This window comes from Myxocyprinus asiaticus, chromosome 32 (genome assembly GCF_019703515.2).
Source record: "Myxocyprinus asiaticus isolate MX2 ecotype Aquarium Trade chromosome 32, UBuf_Myxa_2, whole genome shotgun sequence".
NCBI lineage: Eukaryota > Metazoa > Chordata > Actinopteri > Cypriniformes > Catostomidae > Myxocyprinus > Myxocyprinus asiaticus.
Genome location: NC_059375.1, coordinates 34,153,442 through 34,173,549, shown reverse-complemented (window position 1 = coordinate 34,173,549; position 20,108 = coordinate 34,153,442). Strand labels below are relative to the sequence as shown.

At 38.9% G+C, this 20,108-nt stretch overlaps 1 protein-coding gene across 15 annotated transcripts in view; it reads left to right on the top strand.

Annotated features, from left to right (window-relative positions):
* LOC127422841 (calcium/calmodulin-dependent protein kinase type II subunit gamma-like) overlaps nt 1-20,108 on the top strand; it is a 128,803-nt gene that overhangs the window by 58,153 nt on the left and 50,542 nt on the right. For all 15 annotated transcript variants that reach the window (XM_051666646.1, XM_051666645.1, XM_051666643.1 and 12 more), the window contains exons 3-5: nt 1,431-1,490; nt 14,826-14,880; nt 17,797-17,862. In XM_051666646.1, coding sequence (XP_051522606.1) covers nt 1,431-1,490; nt 14,826-14,880; nt 17,797-17,862 — 181 coding nt within the window. The remainder of the gene's footprint in view (nt 1-1,430; nt 1,491-14,825; nt 14,881-17,796; nt 17,863-20,108) is intronic.

Sequence of the window (20,108 nt, the reverse complement as noted above, 5' to 3'; positions counted from 1 at the left end):
TGGTGTGGAAAAGCAAATTTAATAAATAAACGGATGGCTACCGCGATTAAATTAATCACAAACAGTGGCCATTCATTTGTTCTCCGTGCACTTGTCGATGTGCATGTCTTGATATGAGATATTTGTGTTGGCGCTCCTGGAGTGTCATGTTTGCAGTATTGGATCTATATGCCATTAAGATCAATTCATAATCATGTACAATAAATTGGCTTTTATGGATGTATACCTTGTCATCATGATTAACACAGGCTAACGATTGGGGCAAATTCTGTCATGTGACACTATATTTTTGCGTTAATGCCAATTTTCTCGACAAAAAGTGTGTCCAAACCAGTTTTTCGCGACATTTGAAGTATCGACATAGAGTTTTTGCGCTAGAGTTAAACGGATAGAGTTAAATATTATGTCGACACTTGTGAAATTTTAGCGATAATTTGCGTTTCCATCAGCTTTATTTTGATGCGCTAAAACTTTTTTAGCAAAAAATCCTTAGATGGAAACGTAGTTTGTGACTGAGAATAACATACTGTCTAACATACTGTGTTCCATAAAAGAAAGAAAGTCACACAGATTTGCAAGAATACAAGGGTGAGTAAATAATGCTTTTTTTTTTTTTTTTGGTGCCCACAACTTTTTTGAGACCTTTGAGATGGCTCTGATATGTAACAGATTGATTATCTTTTAAATAAATGCCATCTTCGTAAATAAGTTGCACAGTGTTATAATTATCGATTTACAATGTGTAATGAGTTGAATTACAGAATATGAAACCTAGCACAAATGTAGATTTTTTTTTTAACATTGTTAATCTGACATTTAAGCATATTTCTTCTTTTAAAATGTAAGTCACATCCAATTTTGTTGGCTTCCACCGGTGCATAGTATATGATTTTTACATTGAGTAGATAAAAACACCAGTCAAGGCTTTGTGCATCTATTGAAACTCCCCACGCTTTTGGTGTGTATGTTGTCATTGTGAAGAAATGAGCCTTCAGGCTTGTTTGTTTAAATTTACATTACATTTGTCATTTGAGCTCACAGTAGCATATAACATGTTTGAGTAATAAGCCCTAGATTAATTTGAACCTTACCCTCACTCCAGAAACAAACACACACACAATTACAGTATCATTAAAGGACCAGAGTCAACAGACTGGGTGTCTATGAGCAATAGAAATAGTTATGCTTACCTTAGTAAACATCACTAATTATTTAGGACAGACTGATATGTTGTGTTTGTGCTGGTAAGTGAGGGCAGTGAGGGTCATATCTTTATTTCATACCTGTGAAAAAGTTCTCACTTCTTGAAGGAGAGGACAGAGCTGCTAGCACCTTAGCCGAGCTGTTCTTCAAATTTTATAGTTGTGAGAACAAGCCATCAGCCACCTCAAATATTTAACCTACTCTCCTTTTCTCTCTTTCCTCTTTAGATCATCAGAAACTGGAACGTGAAGCCAGAATCTGTCGTCTACTCAAACACCCCAACATCGGTGAGTTTGTTCAAGGGATGGCAGTGCACTTACACTTGCATATTTGCTAATTAGTGGATACAATAGCCCCCCAAAATATCTGAACATTTAAGCCACACTTAAAAATGCATGAATGTAATTGAATTAGATAATAAAATATCAACCAAGTGACATTTATTGGAAAGAATGATACAACAAGTACACTTTCAGCAAAACAAATATATATAAAAAAGCATGTTAGGTCTGAAATTATAATATATAGTCACAGTATACAGTTGTGCTCAGAAGTTTGCATACCCTGGCAGAAATTGTGAAATTTTGGCATTGATTTTGAAAATATGACTGAACATGCAAAAAACAAAACTGTCTTTTATTTAACCTGTTGATGCTCATTGATCCCACCCATGGGTTTGACTTTACTTTGCTTAAATGAATTCACATTTACTATAAAGTGTGCTGTTCAAAATTGTTCATAATGTTGACAAATTATACATCTTTATAATTTGTCAACATTATTAACTCTTTTTTGACTAGACTATATAGTAAATGTGAACTAATTTAAGCAAAGTGACATCAGTTCTGGGGGGGGGCATGCACATCAACAGGTTTAGTATAGTGATCATATGAAGCCATTTATTATCACATAGTTGTTTGGCTCCTTTTTAAATCATAATGATAACAGAAATCACCCAAATGGCCTTGATCAAAAGTTTACATACCCTTGAATGTTTGGCCTTGTTACAGACACACAAGGTGACACACTCAGGTTTAAATGGCAATTAAAGGTTAATTTCCCACACCTGTGGCTTTTTAAATTACAATTAGAGTCTGTGTATAAATAGTCAATGAGTTTGTTTGCTCTCACGTGGATGCACTGAGCAGGCTAGATACTGAGCCATGGGGTGCAGAAAAGAACTCTCAAAAGACCTGCGTAACAAGGTAATGGAACTTTATAAAGATGGAAAAGGATATAAAAAGATATCCAAAGCCTTGAAAACGCCAGTCAGTACTGTTCAACCACTTATTAAGAAGTGGAAAATTTGGGGATTTCTTGATACCAAGCCAAGGTCAGGTAGACCAAGAAATATTTCAGCCACAACTGTCAGAAGAATTGTTCGAGATACAAAGAAAAACCCACAGGTAACCTCAGGAGAAATACAGGCTGCTCTGGAAAAAGACGGTGTGGTTGTTTCAAGGAGCACAATATGATGTTACTGGAACAAAAATGAGCTGCATGGTCGAGTTGCCAGAAAGAAGCCTTTACTGCGGCAATGCCACAAAAAAGCCCGGTAACAATATGCCCGACAACACCTTGACACGCCTCACAGCTTCTGGCACACTGTAATTTGGAGTGATGAGACCAAAATAGAGCTTTATGGTCACAACCATAAGGGCTATGTTTGGAGAGGGGTCAACAAGGCCTATAGTGAAAAGAATACCATCCCCACTATGAAGCATGGTGGTGGCTCACTGATGTTTTGGGGGTGTGTGAGCTCTAAAGGCACGGGGAATCTTGTGAAAATTGATGGCAAGATGAATGCAGCATGTTATCAGAAAATACTGGCAGACAATTTGCATTCTTCTGCACGAAAGCTGCGCATGGGATGCTCTTTGACTTTCCAGCACGACAATGACCCTAAGCACAAGGCCAAGTTGACCATCCAGTGGTTACAGCAGAAAAAGGTGAAGGTTCTGGAGTGGCCAACACAGTCTCCTGACCTTAATATCATCGAGCCACTCTGGGGAGATCTCAAACGTGCGGTTCATGCAAGACGACCAAAGACTTTGCATGACCTGGAGGCATTTTGCCAAGACGAATGGGCAGCTATACCACCTGCAAGAATTTGGGGCCTCATAGACAACTATTATAAAAGACTGCACGCTGTCATTGACGCTAAAGGGGGCAATACACAGTATTAAGAACTAAGGGTATGCAGACCTTTGAACAGGGGTCATTTCATTTTTTCTTTGTTGCCATGTTTTGTTTTATGATTGTGCCATTCTGTTATAACCTACAGTTGAATATGAATCCCATAAGAAATAAAAGAAATGTGTTTTGCCTGCTCACTCATGTTTTCTTTAAAAATGGTACATATATTACCAATTCTCCAAGGGTATGCAAACTTTTAAGCACAACTGTATATACATCGATCAGCCACAACATTATAACCACCTGCCTAATATTGTGTAGGTCCCCCTCGTGCCTCCAAAACAGTGCCAACCCGCATCTTAGAATAACATTCTGAGATGCTATTCTTCTCACCACAATTGTACAGAGCGGTTATCTGAGTTACCATAGACTTTGTCAGCTCAAAACTGTCTGGTCATTCTCTGTTGTCCTCTCTCATCAACAAGGCATTTCCATTTGCTCACTGGATGAAGTAAATTCTAGAGACTTGTGAATCCCAGGAGATCAACATGTTGGGCCTCATGTATTCAGATAGAAGACAAAGGCAGGCCTAACAGTCATAAAAACATTCCTCAAGCCCCCACCTTCTTAGTCGTAAATTTTACTGATAAAAATCGCGCCAAAATCAAAGGGAGTCCAAAACAGACTACAGATCCATGAAGCCTTGCTCACTAAAGGATTGAGCGCTCAACTCCTATTGGATGAGGCACACCACAGAACGTCCCTCAAACATGACATCATCAGGACTTCAAATAATTCTGAAATGCTTCCAGAGTTGCTTCCAGCGACTTAGTTCACCGAATACGGACGTAGGTTTTTGCTGCTCTCCGGTGCTGCCTCGTGGCATAAGGAAGTAATGCCCGACTTGAAACTGTAGCCATACAGTCTCCATCTCGCTGGACGAGTTGAGATTACTCTGTGTTCAACCGAACACTCTAACGGATCCGAAGGAGACCGCCGAGCAATTCGCATCTTCATCCGTTGGCCTACAGAAGTGAAGAGATTAAAGATTTCTCTTTCATCTTCAATCAAGTCGACATTTCTGAGTTCTCCACCAGCCCGCCGAGAATCAACAGCTGTACCGCCCTCTGAGAATCAACAGCCGTACCGCCCGCCGACAGCGCGAGGAAACGGCCTCTCGTCATCACACGAGCCTCAAGGAACCGGGTCAGAGTTAAAGGACGGAGGAAAACACATTCTACCTGTGTCCTCATGCGATTCAAGTAAGAGGTTACGTCTGGGCAGAGATAGAATATTATAGTGTGTTATTCTTGTGTTTCAAGGTTTTTTGCTTGTACAGTTTACGGATCGCCATGTCCGCTCATTATTAATACTCAGGGTATTAATTATCACAAATTTGTTTGCTGTATTGTGGTCCAACCAAATTGGATTGTTGTGCATTTTCGCCATCGCGGGTGAGACAGAAACTGAGTTCATCCATTAGAGTCAGATAACGCAGGACTTTTACGAGCCCCGCTCGTAAAACCGCGTCTCTGAGTGATGAACACGGCTGCTTTATCTCCAGCTATCGCGAACTCAGCTTTCGGGCTGTCACTGAATAATATCTCTCTCTCTCTCTCTCTCTCTCACTAACCACACTGACACACACACACACACACTGTCACACACACACCTTATGTGTTATAGGATTATTTTTATTTCCACATCTAATCATGTCACTGTTTAGTTTGTAGTTGTAAGTTGGAAGTTTACTGACTGCATTGTATTAATTATTAATTGATATTACTGCATAAATAAACTTTGTTTATATTACAAAGAGAAGTGTTTTGGTTTGTTTTGCATACGCCTGTGTCATGCTGACGGGATGTCAGTGCTCGGATTCAAACCTTCATTCATTGTTTTTTTTCCCGAAAATCGATATTCTTCGGATGTCGATTTTCCTAAGAAAACAATCTAACATCGAGACTGTTTTAATATTCGGTTAGTAGTCCCTGATTTCAGGGTGGTGCCCCGTCAATGTTAATCCTTATTAATATTCTATTGATTTTTGATAATTGATAATTATCTTTGATTGAATTTGAATGATCAACAAGCTAGTGTTAATTTTAATTAATGTTTCATCGATGTTAACAATTAACGATTATCTTTGATAACTGTTGATTTAAAGGATTAAAAAAAGCTAACATTGATTCTCATCAATGTTCTATTGATTTTAATAATTAATAATTATCTTTGATAATTATTAATTATTGCTAATAACCAAACTTGCTCTTAAACGTAGCACACTGCATTTACTGGAGTCCCATATGAGGTTTTAATGAGTTAGATCCAATTAATTAATTTAAATATTGATTAATAACTACAGAAATAATTAGTAATTATTTCTGATAGTAACACTGATCTAAACAACCAGTAAAGCCCTACAAACAATTACAGAAATACTCAAGCCAGCCTGTTTGGCACCAAAAATCATGCCACGGTCCAAATCACTGAGATCACATTTTTCCCCATTCTGATAGTTGATGTGAACATTAATTGAAGCTCCTGACCTGTATCTGCATGGTTTTATGCATTGCACTGCTGCCACAAGATTGGCTGGTTAGATAATCGCATTAATATGTAGGTGTACAGGTGTTCCTTATAAAGTGCTCAGTGAGTGCATGTACATACTGCATATGTATAACGACAATATACAGTAAAGTCAAGCAGACAGGCTTTGCGGTCATTATTATGCTTTAAAGGGGTCATGACATGACTTTTTAATTATTTTAATATTTTCCTTGTGGTTCACTTATAATATTAGTAAAGTTTTTTGCACAAAAAACAGTCATATTGTATATTTGTTAAACATAATAATTTTCCACCCTCATTCTGATCCTCTGTCAGAAATGCTCGGTTTTGGTGCAGCTTCACCTTTCAGACTTGACAGTAAACGCCCACTGTAATGATTGGCTCTTTGGTCTGCTGATCTGCTCTCTCCTTGCCATCTCGCTGTTCACCGCTAATGGCTGGGGCTGCGGAAGTGATTAAAGGTAAAGTAGGCTTTGATGTGGTGTTTTGGAGGCGGTCAGATGCAAATGTCTACCACAGACTGACATCACAATGTGGAGGAAGTAGAGAGCGAGTCATTTTGTCAGCTTGGTATTGACAAATGCTCTTTGCAGTGAGGAGGAAGTTTTGAGTTCTGAAACTTACAGTATGTTTTTATAGTACAATGACTTCATTGTGATTCTTCATTTCATGACCCCTTTAAAATGACCAAACATTGGTCGATTAAATTGGATAGGCTGATATATCGGTTACTTGTGTGTTGTTGTACAGTATGCATGTATATTATACATTTCTATAAAGAGACAAAAGGCAGAGTCGAGATGACGGCAATGGAAAGAGAATGAAAAAGAAGGCAGAGAGACCTTAGAGGGCATAACGACTAAAAAAGAGAAAAGAGAGAAAAGAACGGTGACCATTGAGAGGGTGGGCTATAGTGATGAGCAGAAAGAGGTGAAGGTAGAGGGGTGGATAGAGCCGCATAGAGAGATGGAGAGAATAAAGAGTGGAGCTCTATAAATAACTGTTGAGGTGGGTGATGCTGGTGGGCAGCAGTTCAGCCCAAATACCGTCATTATCAGCAATGAGCTGTGGAACACAGCAAAAGAAGAGGAGAGAGTGAAAGGATATGATGGAGGACAACCAGAAATGAAGGAAGACATACCTGACATTTTTTGGATGCTTAAGGCATGCTGAGATCTAGTGATAGACTGACAAATTTATCAGGGCGATGAGAATAATTTATTCACCCTAATTTAATTCTAAAACCAGTTTGTCTTAAGGCCCCACATCCACACAAATACATTTTAGTTTGAAAATGCATTGATTTCGCTACATTTACACCTCTCATCCACACTGGAACAGTGTTTTCTTTCACCGAAAATGGAGCCTTGCATACTCAGGAACACAATGACATTAGGAAACTGAAAATGAATTTGAAAGGGGGTGGGTGCTATTACTAACTTCAAAATAACAAAAAAGCAACATGAAAGTATCATAAAAGTATTTCATATAACCCATGTGCTATATTCAAGTCGTTTTAAACCATTCAAAATCATTTTGTGTGATGAACAGGCTGCAGTTTAAGCCATTTTTTTTTTGTTTTGAGAACTACAGATTTTCAGTGAATAATGTCTTACAGTACAGCAAATAATTTTTCAGTGAAGATACAGTATCTGATGTTGCATTTAAAAACAAACATGGTACCTTTAGATGAGTCACGCTAGGTTTGGCGTCAATTAACTCAATCGTTATTGATTTTTGTGTTCCGTGGCCAAACGCCATTGACGTCATACCTGGCAAGGATATTCTTGATGCTTTCACCTTTTGTGTTCCACGGAAGTCTTGGGTGTTTTGAATGACATGAAGGCATGTAAATGATGACAGAATTTAGATTTTTTTTTAGATTTACATTATGTAAAATAAAGTTTAATTTTAGCAATTTTAGCCAAACTGGCATGATTTCAAAACGGTTAAACATTGGCATGTTAATCAGCTTGGCCGATATATTGCTTTATCATTATTAAATTCTATGTACAGTGGCAAAAAAAGTATGTGAAATTACCTACATTTATGTATAAATTTGTCTTAAAACTGGTTTGATCTTAGTTACTATAATGAACAAACACATTCTGTTTTAACTAATAACACACACATTATTGTAGTGTTCTTGTACATACTGAATAAATCATTCAAACATTCACAGTGTAGGTTGGGGAAAAGTATGTGAACCCCTAGGCTAATGACATCAACAAATACTAATTAGAGTCAGGTGTTTGCAAACCTGGCCTACATTAATTAAAGGAGATTGGAGGTGTGGGTTAGAACTACTATTTTATTTGATAAAAATATTTGAGTTTGCTTTTCACTAGAAGCGTCTGCTGACGTGGACCATACCTCACAAAAAAGAAATCTCAGAAGACCTATGATCAAGAATTGTTGCTTTGCATAAAGCTGGTAAGGATTACAAAGTGACCTCAAAGAGCTTAGATATCCATCTGTCCACAGTTAGACAAATTGTCTATAAATGGAGACTATTTAGTAACTCTTCCTAGAAGTGACCGTCCAGCCAAGATGACTCAAAGGGCACACCGCAGAATGCTCAGTGAGGTAAAAAAGAACCCTAGAGTGACAGCTAAAGACTTGAAGGAATCATTGGAACTAGTTAACATCTCTGTTCATGAGTCTACTTATGGAAAACATTAAACAGGCATGGTGTCCATGGCAGGACACCACGAAGGAAGCCATTGTTTTCCAACAAAAACATTGCTGTGCGCCTGAAGTTTGCCAAAGACCACCGTGACACTCCACAGCGCTACTGGGAAAATGTTTTGTGGACTGATGAAACTAAGGTTGAATTTTTTGGGAAGAACACACAGCACTGCATATGGCGTTAAAAGGGCACCACATACCAACATGAAAACATTATCCCAGCGGTGAAGTACGGTGGAGGGAGCATCCTGATTTGGGGCTGCTTTGCCTCTTTGGGGCCTGGACAGCTTGCCATCATCGAGGGAAAAATGAATTCCCAAATTTATCAAGATAACCTACAGGATAATATTAGGGTGGCTGTGTGCCAGCTAAAGCTCAGTAGGAGCTGGGTGATACAGCAGGTCAGTGACCCTAAACATCGAAGTAAATCCACTACAGAATGGCTTCAAAAAAAGAAAATCCACCTTTTGGAGTTGCCCAGTCAGAGCCCAGACTTTAACGCAATATAGATGCTGTGGAATGACCTAAAGCGAACCGTTCACACCAGACATCCTAAGAATATGGCTGAGCTGAAGCCGTTCTGTAAGGAAGAAAGGTCCAGAATTCCTTATGAACGTTGTGCAGGTCTAATCCGCAGCTACCGGAAAAGCTTGGTTGAGGTTATTGCTGCCAAAGGTGACTCGACCAGTCATTAAATCCGAGGGTTCACTTACTCTTTTCAAAGCACCGTGAATGCACATTTTATGACCAGTTAATGCAGAAAACCAGCTAATTCCACATTTACATTTTCTTGCCATTGTGTGTGTTTATGTATGCATGCATGTACGTATGTAAGTAAAGTAAATTGACATTGTGTTACCTTCCTGGTGTCTGGATTTCAGCATTGCCTATTGGAAAAACCCATAATGTTTGACCGCTACCGAATTCAGTCTCAAATCAGCTCCTGCGTAACTTTCAGACATTCATTTAACAAGCTACAGCATTTGTCTTTTTCTAACAACTTGTTCCAAGCGTCTTCCAGTGTCACCTTAAAGTGCTATTCCACTCTGACCCCAGCTTCACACCCAATTCCAGTCTCTCTCTGTCTCACATTCTCCCCTCTCTTTTTTCACTCTCCCTGCATCTTTCCATCTGAGACTTGAAGGTGTTTTCTTATTTTCACTCCCCCCAGTGATGTTGCTCCCTCTCTCCTGCTCCATTGTCACCTGTATCAGCCTCTCTTTCACTTTCCCTCCTGTCTACTCTCCTAAAGTGGACAGCTTGTCATGTTTTCTGCTTGGGCTGCCCATAAGTGCTGAACAAAAGAGCCAATGAAGAAAGAGACAAAGAGAGATAGAAAGTCTGAAAGGTTAAAGAGGAGAGAGGACTGAGTGCTCATTGCTGCTGGTGTATTCGACAACCACTAATGTGTATCTCTCTCTCTCTTTCTCGGCTAGTCTTGCGTTTTTGACTGACTGTGTGTTTGTAGTATGTAATCCAGCAGCTTTAAACACTACATGAAGTTAAAATCTACCCTATTTACTCTCTTAATAAACGGTCTGGACCCACTTTATATTAGGTGGCCTTAGCAACTATGTACTTAACCATTTGATACAATGTACTTATTATGTACATATATGTTGTTGCATTGTAATTTAAATTGTAATTTAAAGTGCTTTCATTTAATTACAATTATAGTTACACTGTTAACTTCACCCCTAACCCAACCCTTACCCCAAAACCTAACTCTAACCCCTAATCCTAACCCTACCCTTACTCCGAAACCTACCCGTACCTCAACCTCAGTAGCAGCAAATGTGGGAATTTTGCAGAACAACATGTAGTTACACAGTAGCATTGTCTTGTATGTATTTAATGTTAGTACATAGTAGTTAAGGCCACTTAATATAAAGTGTGACCAACGGTCCTTGCACAAGTCCTAACTAGGTGTGACAAGTAATTTTTCTGTTCACACAAAGTGAAAATGCTGCATAAAGCGACACAGTAACAGCTACTTAGGGCTCTGCAATATAGCTAAAACAAGTACAGCCTTTTTTCCTTTTTCGGTATGTATTGAAAATATATATATTTTTTCTCTAAAAGTTCTTACATTTTGGGAACCATCAAACTGTTAATTCTAAAAGTATGCTGGTGTTGCAAGCCAAGCTTATGTTGCTCTGTGAGGATTATTTCAACATCTCTGCAACTTGATACTTTGTTTTGGGGCTGGTTTTAATCAGGATCATCTACTGTAAGTGATGACTAGGGATGCACCGATACCACTTTTTCTCTCCCGATCCAATTTCCATACCTGAACTCTTGGTATCGGCCAATACCGATCCAACACCAGAGTTGTTTTTTCTTAATAATTTTAGAATTTCTATCTACACATCACTGTGTGGAACTAATTGAGGGTACTCTTTTATATTTTAAGAAACACAAACTTAAAACTTAAATAAGCATGAATACAAATGTCTCAAAGAAGGATAAGTTTTAAGTCAATACCCCTATGTATATAGTTGTTTACTTCTGTGCTGTTTTTTTGTTATTTTACTCATTTCTGTTTGATTTTCTCATATTTGTTATGTGAACTGCTTTGATTAAATACATTTAAAAACCTCAAATTTTGTATTATTTCAATATAAATGCGTAGCCTATTAAAAATTGTTAACTAGTCTACTGAATAATGCAGCAGCAAAATTAACAGTAATTCCAGTGAAGTTTTCAGTACAAAAAGCCAGTTCTTTTATCTTTTTTGTAAATTTTTCAATAACACAATTATTTTTTGAACCCAGTCAACTTAAATATTGTTGTAATTTGTAAACAAATAATAATAATAATGAATTATAATGATTATAACAACTATTTATTTTTATTATTAACTTTTAGAATTTTATTATAACATAGTCTGCACTCACAGTCTTCCTGCTGGCATAAATATTACACCATGTGTATAAAGATTAGAGTTTGTAGTGTGTTTTGTTTAATGTCCATTACATGCTGTAAATGTATCGCTTCGTTTTGGTTTATTGCAGTGTTACAGCTGTCAAAGTTCATTATTCTCTCTCTGTTAGCGATTCATCAGAATTACCGTAAATACTCATATAAATGGGCACCATTCAATTTAAGCAAGTGTATTGTCATTTACACTGATGAGCAAAAACATTATGACAGGTGAAGCAAATAATGTTGATCATTTACTAACAAGGCCACATGTCAAGGTCTGGGTAGATTAGATGGTAAGTGAACAATCAGTTCTTGTAGTCAGCATGTTGAATGCAGGAGAAATGGGCAGGAGTAAAGACCTTAGCGACTTTGACAAGGGCCAAATTGCTATGGCCAGGTGACTGGTTCAGAGCATCTCTGAAACGGCAAGGCTTGTGGGGTGCTCCTGGTCAGCAGTGGTGAGTACCTACCGACAGTGATCCGAGGAGGGACAAACCACAAACCGGTGATAGAGTGTTGGGCGCCCTAGGCTCACTGATGCGCAAGGGCAACGAAGGCTATCTCGTCTGGTCCGAACCGACAGAAGGTCTACTGTGGCACAAGTCACAGACATTTTTTATGATGGTTACGGGAGGAATGTGTCACAATGTACAGCGCATTGCACCCTGCTGCAAACGGGGCTGCATAGCTGCAGACCTGTCAGAGTGCCCATGATGACCCCCTGCCCACCGGTGGGCACGCGAGCATCAGAACTGGACCTTGGAGCAGTGGAAGAAGGTCGTCTGGACCGATGAGTCCCTTTTTCTTTTACATCACGTGGACGGCCATGTACGTGTGCGCCGTTTTCCTGGGGAAGTGATGGCACCAGGATGCACTGTGAGAAGACGACAAGCCGGTGGAGAGAGTGTGATGCTCTGGGTAATGTTCTGCTAGGAATCCTTGGGTCCGGCCATTCATTTAGATGTCAATTTGACACGTTTCACCTACCTAAACTTCGTTTTAGACCAGGTACACCCCTTCATGGCTATGGTATTCCTTGATGACAGTGGCCCCTTTCAGCAGGATAATGTGCCCTGCCACACTGCACACATTGTTCGGGAATGGTTTGAGGAACATAATGAAGAGCTCAAGGTGTTGCTCTGGCCTCCAAATTCTCCAGGTCTCAATCTGATTGAGCATCTGTGTGATGTGCTGGACCAACAAGTCCGATCCACAGCGGCTCCACCTTGCAACTTTCAGGACTTGAAGGATCTGCTGCTAATGTCTCGGTGCCAGATACTGCAGGTCACCTTCAGTGGTCTTGTAGAGTCAATGCCTCGGCGGGTCGGCACGCGGAGGACCGACAGCATATTAGGCAGGTGGTCATAATGTTTTGGCTCAGTGTATTTCAGCATGCTTCTGTTATGTAGGAACATTTCTGGTTCATGTTACATCTTCCAAACCTAAAACTGCAGCAGTTAAAAGTTGGTCAAATTGTCAAGTCCAAAATCCAAGCTTTTAAATTACACCTATTGGCTGGTCAGGATGCTCAGGTAAACAGAGCAATGAATAGCGCCACAGTTTTTACCATTTTAATTATGTTGTGTGTTTGCTTTAACTAAAAAAAAATTACACACATCACCTTTATCCAGTAATATCACAGCTTAACAGGTGTCCATTCAGTCAAATCCCAGTGGATAAAATCAAGCCCACCCTACAATATTTCTGCTGTATTTTTGTTTTCTCTTGCAAATACTTGCATTACAGAAGTCAAATGCACTGCAAATGCCCTTTCATGTTGTCTTTAACCTCAGTCTGGATGTTGAGGACTTAATTAAACTCGTGCTTCTGTAATTACTGGCATTACAGTGGCTCATGTTTGTAATACCAATGTCAACATGCCACGGCCCTGCCTGTCAAACAGTCATTCCAAGGATTATTGACCCACTGCATAACTTTAACAATGTAGGAGTAATTTAACTAATATATACATATTTTCCAACATCAGATTTGCCTGAATCCCTCTGTTATTTACTCTTACTCACTCTTTTTCTCCCTCCCTAATTCATCCTGTAGTTGCTATGTTGCTCTTTCTCTCAGAAGGCTTCTGCTATTCTGGGCAATGTTTACTTAACTTTCTCTCTCTCTCTCTCTCTCTCTCTCTCTCTCTCTCTCTCTCTCTCTCTCTCTCTCACACACACACACACTCTCTACCCCACCATTCCATACACTCGATGTGTGTCACTGTCTACGTGACACACTGCTTGTGTAAACAAGTGAGCTTGTCATCCACATGTACATTCTCTCTTTCTCTCTCTCTCTCTCTCTCTCTCTCTCTCTCTCTCTCTCTCTCTCCAGTCATTTGATAGTCTTTTTGTTATTTCGTTTTAGCCATATGCTCATTATGGTTATCTTAAGTCTGTGCACCTGCTTTGTAATTGTAAACATTACATCACAATAATACTGTGTAATTGGACGTATGCTGTATGTTCCCATCAGATGTTGTTAAGAATGCTGTGTGATGGAGCGACAAATGCTCAGGAAGAACTCCTTACATTATTAAAGCTGAAATGTGTCATTTTTTGTCTTGTATCCCAGCTTAATATGCAGAGGTAACTAAAAGTAAGCCATTTAAAAAATTTTTTTTTTTTTTACAAAAAGTATAAACACTGTGGCTCTTTGTTGCGGTCAAAAAATTGCCCTATTTGTTTGAGTGGCCCATTCGCCCCGACACAGCAACATTTACTCAACCAATGGTGTTAATTCGGGACAGGACTATATGTTTGGCCGACCAATGACAAATGGGTGGAGTGTCTGGGAAACTTGTCTGAAATCAGTAATTATTTTTGCATTTCCATTTGGACACTATAAATTACTTGAACACTTTACAGTAAGGCTCTATTTGTTAACATTAGTAAATAAATGCATTAGTTGTCATGAACTAACAATGAACAATATTTTTACAGCATTTAGTAATCTTAATGTTAATTTATGAAAATACAATTGTTCATTGTTAGTTCATATTAGTTCATATTGAATTAATGTTAACTTATCAAATTTGTAATTTTAAAATGTATTAGTAAATGTAGAAATTAACATTAACCATGATTAATAAGCACTGAAAAAGTACTCAACTAATGTAGTTAACCAATGTTAAAGACAACCTTATTGTAAAAATAGTGTTACCAAATTGTTACCAAAAATGCATACTTCACCTGTAAAAAAAAAAAATAAAAAAAAATAAAATAGTATTTGCTTTTATAACACATTATTTTTGTGTTGTAGTTGTTTAATGCTGATTTTCCTGCTGTCTTTCCAACCAGTTCGACTCCATGACAGTATCTCAGAAGAGGGTTTCCATTACCTGGTCTTTGACCTGTGAGTATGGCTGAAACACACACACACACACACACACACACACACACACACACACACACACACACACACACACACACACACACACACAAACACAAACACAATCTGTACAGTGTTACTGAGCAGTGTATGCTGTTTTGTAAATTTATACATGATAATGATATCTATAGTTTCCGTCTTCAGATGAATTTGATTTTCAATAGCTCCAGGGTTGGTTTCTGCTTTTTGCAGTTTTTTTATTTTATTTATTTATTTATTTATTTTTATCCCCTTTTCTCCCAAATTTGGAATGTCCAATTCCCACTACTTAGTAGGTCCTCGTAGTGGCGCGGTTACTCACCTCAATCCGGGTGGTGGAGGACAAGTCTCAGTTGCCTCCGCTTCTGAGACAGTCAGTCCGTGCAGTTGATCATGTGGCTCATTGTGCATGACACCGCAGAGACTCACAGCATGTGGAGGCTCATGCTACACTCCGCGATCCACGCACAATTTACCACGCGCCCCATTGAGAGCGAGAACCACTCATCGCGACCACGAGGAGGTTATCCCATGTGACTCTACCCTCCCTAGCAACCGGGCCAATTTGGTTGCTTACGAGACCTGACTGGAGTCACTCAGCCCACCCTGGATTCGAACTCGCGACTCCAGGGGTGGTAGTCAGCATCAATACTCGCTGAGCTACCCAGGCACCACTTTTTGCAGTTTTTAAACATAAACACATTTTACTCCAGTGAATCATGTCAGGACCCCATTCCAGCTGGCAGAGAAATTCAGCTGAAATATGTTTAGACAAGAACATCTCGTACACACCTTCCCTGGTGTCAAAATATATCCTTCAATTTGATGGGATCTGCCAGAGAGAATTGATGGTTAGGCATTTCTGGTTGCCACTGAATGCGATTTAGTGCTGTTTCTGTGATTGTGGCCTGGTTTTAAGCAGAGTCCACTTCACTTTGATTTTTCCAGGCCTCATTGTGGAACTCAATTTATCTGGAACAAAGGCTCATATCCTAATGTAACATTCCTATTATTTGTCTCGTACACACCTTGGTAATGGTAATGACTACCATTACAGACCATTACAGATTAAACATGGTAGTCATTAGGGGAAGGGCAGTATATGCAACATTTGGTAACACTTTACACTGTTATTTGTTATCACTACTTAATGCATAAGATAACATTGAACAGTATTTTTAAACAGTATTTATTAATCTTGATTAATGTTAATTAAAATCACAATTATTTATTGTTAGTTCATGTTTGTTCATATTGCATTAACTAATGTTAAAAATGTATAAGTAAATGTTGAAATTAACATTAACCAAGATTAACAAATGCTGTAAAAATATTGTTCATTTTTATTTCTGTTAACAAGTGTTAACAATTGGAACGTAAAGTGTAAAGTGTTACTCAACATTTTTATCACAGTATTCTCAAAATTATGGTCAATCATGGTATACACAGATGAGCCAAAACATTATGACCACCTGCCTAAAGTGCTGTTGGTCCTCCGCATGCCGCCAAAACAACGCCGAGGCATTGACTCTACAAGACCTCTGAAGGTGACCTGCAGTATCTGGCACCAAGACATTAGCAGCAGATCCTTCAAGTCCTAAAAGTTGCGAGGTGGAGCCGCTGTGGATCGGACTTGTTGGTCCAGCACATCCCACAGATGCTCAATCAGATTGAGATCTGGGGAATTTGGAGGCCAGGGCAACACCTTGAGCTCTTCATTATGTTCCTCAAACCATTCCTGAACAGTGTGTGCAGTATGGCAGGGCGCATTGTCCTGCTGAAAGAGGCCAACGTCATCAAGGAATACCATTGCCATGGTCATCTGTCATCAAGGAATACCATAGCCATGAAGGGGTGTACCTGGTCTGCAATGAAGTTTAGGTAGTTGGCATGTGTCAAATTGACGTCAACATGAATGGTTGGACCCAGGATTTCCCAGCAGAACATTCCCCAGAGCATCACAGTCCATCCACCGGCTTGTCGTCTTCCCACAGTGCATGCTGGTGCCACCACTTCCCCAGGTAAACGGCCGTCCACGTGATGTAAAAGAAAAAGGGACTCATCGGTCCAGATGACCTTCTTCCACTGCTCCAAGGTCCAGTTCCAATGCTCACGTGCCCATTGTAGGCGCTTTTGACGGTGGGCAGGGGTCATCATGGGCACTCTGTCCGGTCTGCATCTACGCAGCCCCATATGCAGCAGGGTGCAATGCACTGTACATTGTGACACATTCCTCCCGTAACCATCATAAAAAATGTCTGTGACTTGTGCCACAGTAGACCTTCTGTTGGTTCGGACCAGATGAGATAGCCTTTGTTGCCCTTGCGCATCGATGAACCTTGGGAACCCAACACCCTGTTGTCGGTTTGTGGTTTGTCCCTCCTCAGACCACTGTTGATAGACATTAACCACTGCTGACCGGGACCACCCCAGAAGCCTTGGCATTTCAGAGATGCTCTGACCCAGTTGTCTGTCCATAACAATTTGGCCCTTGTCAAAGTCACTCAGGTCTTTTTTCCGGCCAATTTCTGCTGCATTCAACACGCTGACTACGAGAACTAAATGTTCACTTACCGTCTAATCTACCCAGACTTTGATATGTGGCCTTGTTAGAAGATAATCAACATTATTCGCTTCACCTGTGAGAGGTCATAATTTTTTATCTTATCAGTGTGTATCATATTGTACCCATTTTATGGATAAGTGACTCAAAAACTACAGAATAAATCAAAATAAAAAAACATTTTGACTAGAAACATTGTTGAAAGTAAAGGTAGGCCTTTCACTCGTAGGAAGATCGCTTTGCCTCCTGCTGGTGATCAGATTATCCTCAAACCTTGTGCAGTCTGCTTTCTCATCCCTTGTTCCGCTGTTTTTTTCTCTTTCTCTCTCTTTCCGCAGTGTAACTGGAGGGGAGCTGTTTGAGGACATCGTCGCCAGAGAGTATTACAGTGAAGCTGACGCAAGGTGGGCTCTCCAATTTACTGTTGCTGTGGTTACTGTGCTGCAGCCTGCAGTGAGCAGGTCACACACCCACATGCACGCACACACACGCACACACACCTGATTCAAAAAGCACAGGAGGCGGATCCCTTTTGTGCAGAAAAACTGAGAGCCTTTAATGATGGTGGAGTTTGCAGAAGTTTGCACAAAATGTATTTATTTACCCTCTATTTGTCCTTTTGACCCTCTCTCACTCCCCTCCATTATCTGTACTCTCTATAGTATTTTTACTGCTCTGCTGAAAAAACAGCTAACACTAGGCTAAGCTGGTTTGCTGGTCTTAGCTGGTTTAAGCTTGTTTTAGCTGGGTTTAGCTGTTTAAGATGGTCTCTCCAGAATGGCCAAGCTGGTTTAGCCACTCACCTAGCCTGGCCAAGCTCGTGCACAGCTGAAAAGTGCCCAAAAATGGTCACATCACAAGACTATTTAAATAAACTGTAAAAACTGCTAAAGGGTGATTTAAAAATGGTAAAAAAAAAAAAGCAACATTTTTTTAAAACCAAGCCAAAGAAATGGTGAGCAGTCACAGCACATACTATATTAATGTAAAACCTAAAATCCTGATATTTATTAAGTAGAAGTTTATGGTTTTGTTACATTTATAAGGAATGTTCTGGGTTCTGTACAAGTGAAGCTCAATCAACATCATTTGTAGCATGTAGTATTGAATACCACAGAAAATAACTGGGCTGGGCGATTCCCTATTGGGAAAAGACATTATTATAAAATGTCATTTAAGCAAAAAACTTTGTTGTCTTTATGAAAAACTTTTATGCAAAACACTTTGCTTTGTGACATCAACTTGTATTCATTTTCCACTCCATAAAGAAATGTTTTTCATTTGCAGGTCATGGAATTAAAAAAAAATATTATTATTATTTATTTTTTTAATAAAATTATGGCGTGCATAGCCACATTTAAACAACCTTACGATTTGCTTGGGGAAAACGCAGTTTTGGAAACAAAAATGAAAGTAATTAAATCATAAAATAATACAAAAATACGTTCACCTTGAATCAAAAATATATCTGATAAAATTTTCTTTAGGCTGCATTAACTGCATTAACAAAATGCAATAAAACCACAAATTCGATAAGAACACACTGGAAATTTAAGGCAGCATTAATTGGGGAACACAAGGGAATTTACTAGGCTTACACCTAATAGGAAATCAGGTGTTTTCTATTTATTTAAGCATCAGACTAAGTGAAGTAAACAAACTGTTGTAGCCGTTTTATGAAAGTAAAAATTATGTGGGCTGTCTTGAACTTTCTTGAAGTAATGGTTTATTTATATTTCTATTATTATGAATATATTATTATTATTATATTTACATTTATAATTGTCTTTTGATCTTAATTTGAATTGGACATTTTCCACCTGTTGTCGTAGACGGATACTTTGGATACTTAAGTCTCTGCAGATGCCAAATGGGGTGAGACTTAAGTCTCTGCAGAACAAAAATGGGCTTTTCCCAATCAGTGGGTGTTTTCAAACTGGGATGGGCTTAAACCGCTTTACACGATTTGCCTACTACATTGAGATTCCCTATTTTCTTTGTGTAGATTAGAAATGCCCATCCCGGTTTGAAAACACCAACAGATTTGTAAACGGCCATTATTGTTGTTCCGCAGAGACCTATACTTTAATGGGGCCGGTGGAGGGAGTTGGAGATGGTAAATGTTTGGATTTGAGGAGGTGGTTATACAGTATATGATGTTTTGACCACATTGTTATTTTAATTGCTTTTTTGTTTAGTTTGTAATGCAATTTGAAATTTAGAAATATTTTTGCTTTAAGTTTTACATGTTTCAATAAATTAATTAAATTTTTAAAGCATAATCGACTAGTGGAAGTGAATATAACAAAAAGATCCTTCGGCAGTTGTAATATTGGATAGAACTTTGTACAAATAAGGTTAGTAAGCAATTGTATTACTCTAAAATCATGTTAACACATACAATTTGTACATCTTGTGGCTATACTTTTGAAATGATATATATTTTTACATTTTTGGACTGGCCCCTTCACTTTCATTGTAAGTGCCTTACTGCAACTGCAATATTATATATATTTTTTCAATAAACAAGGGATGAGTCTGAATATTTTTTTGTGGTAATCAACGTTATGCCACAAATGCTGTTGATTGAACTTAACTTATATAAAACCCATTCCTTTAGACTGGGATAGGTTAAAAATTACGTGTGAGC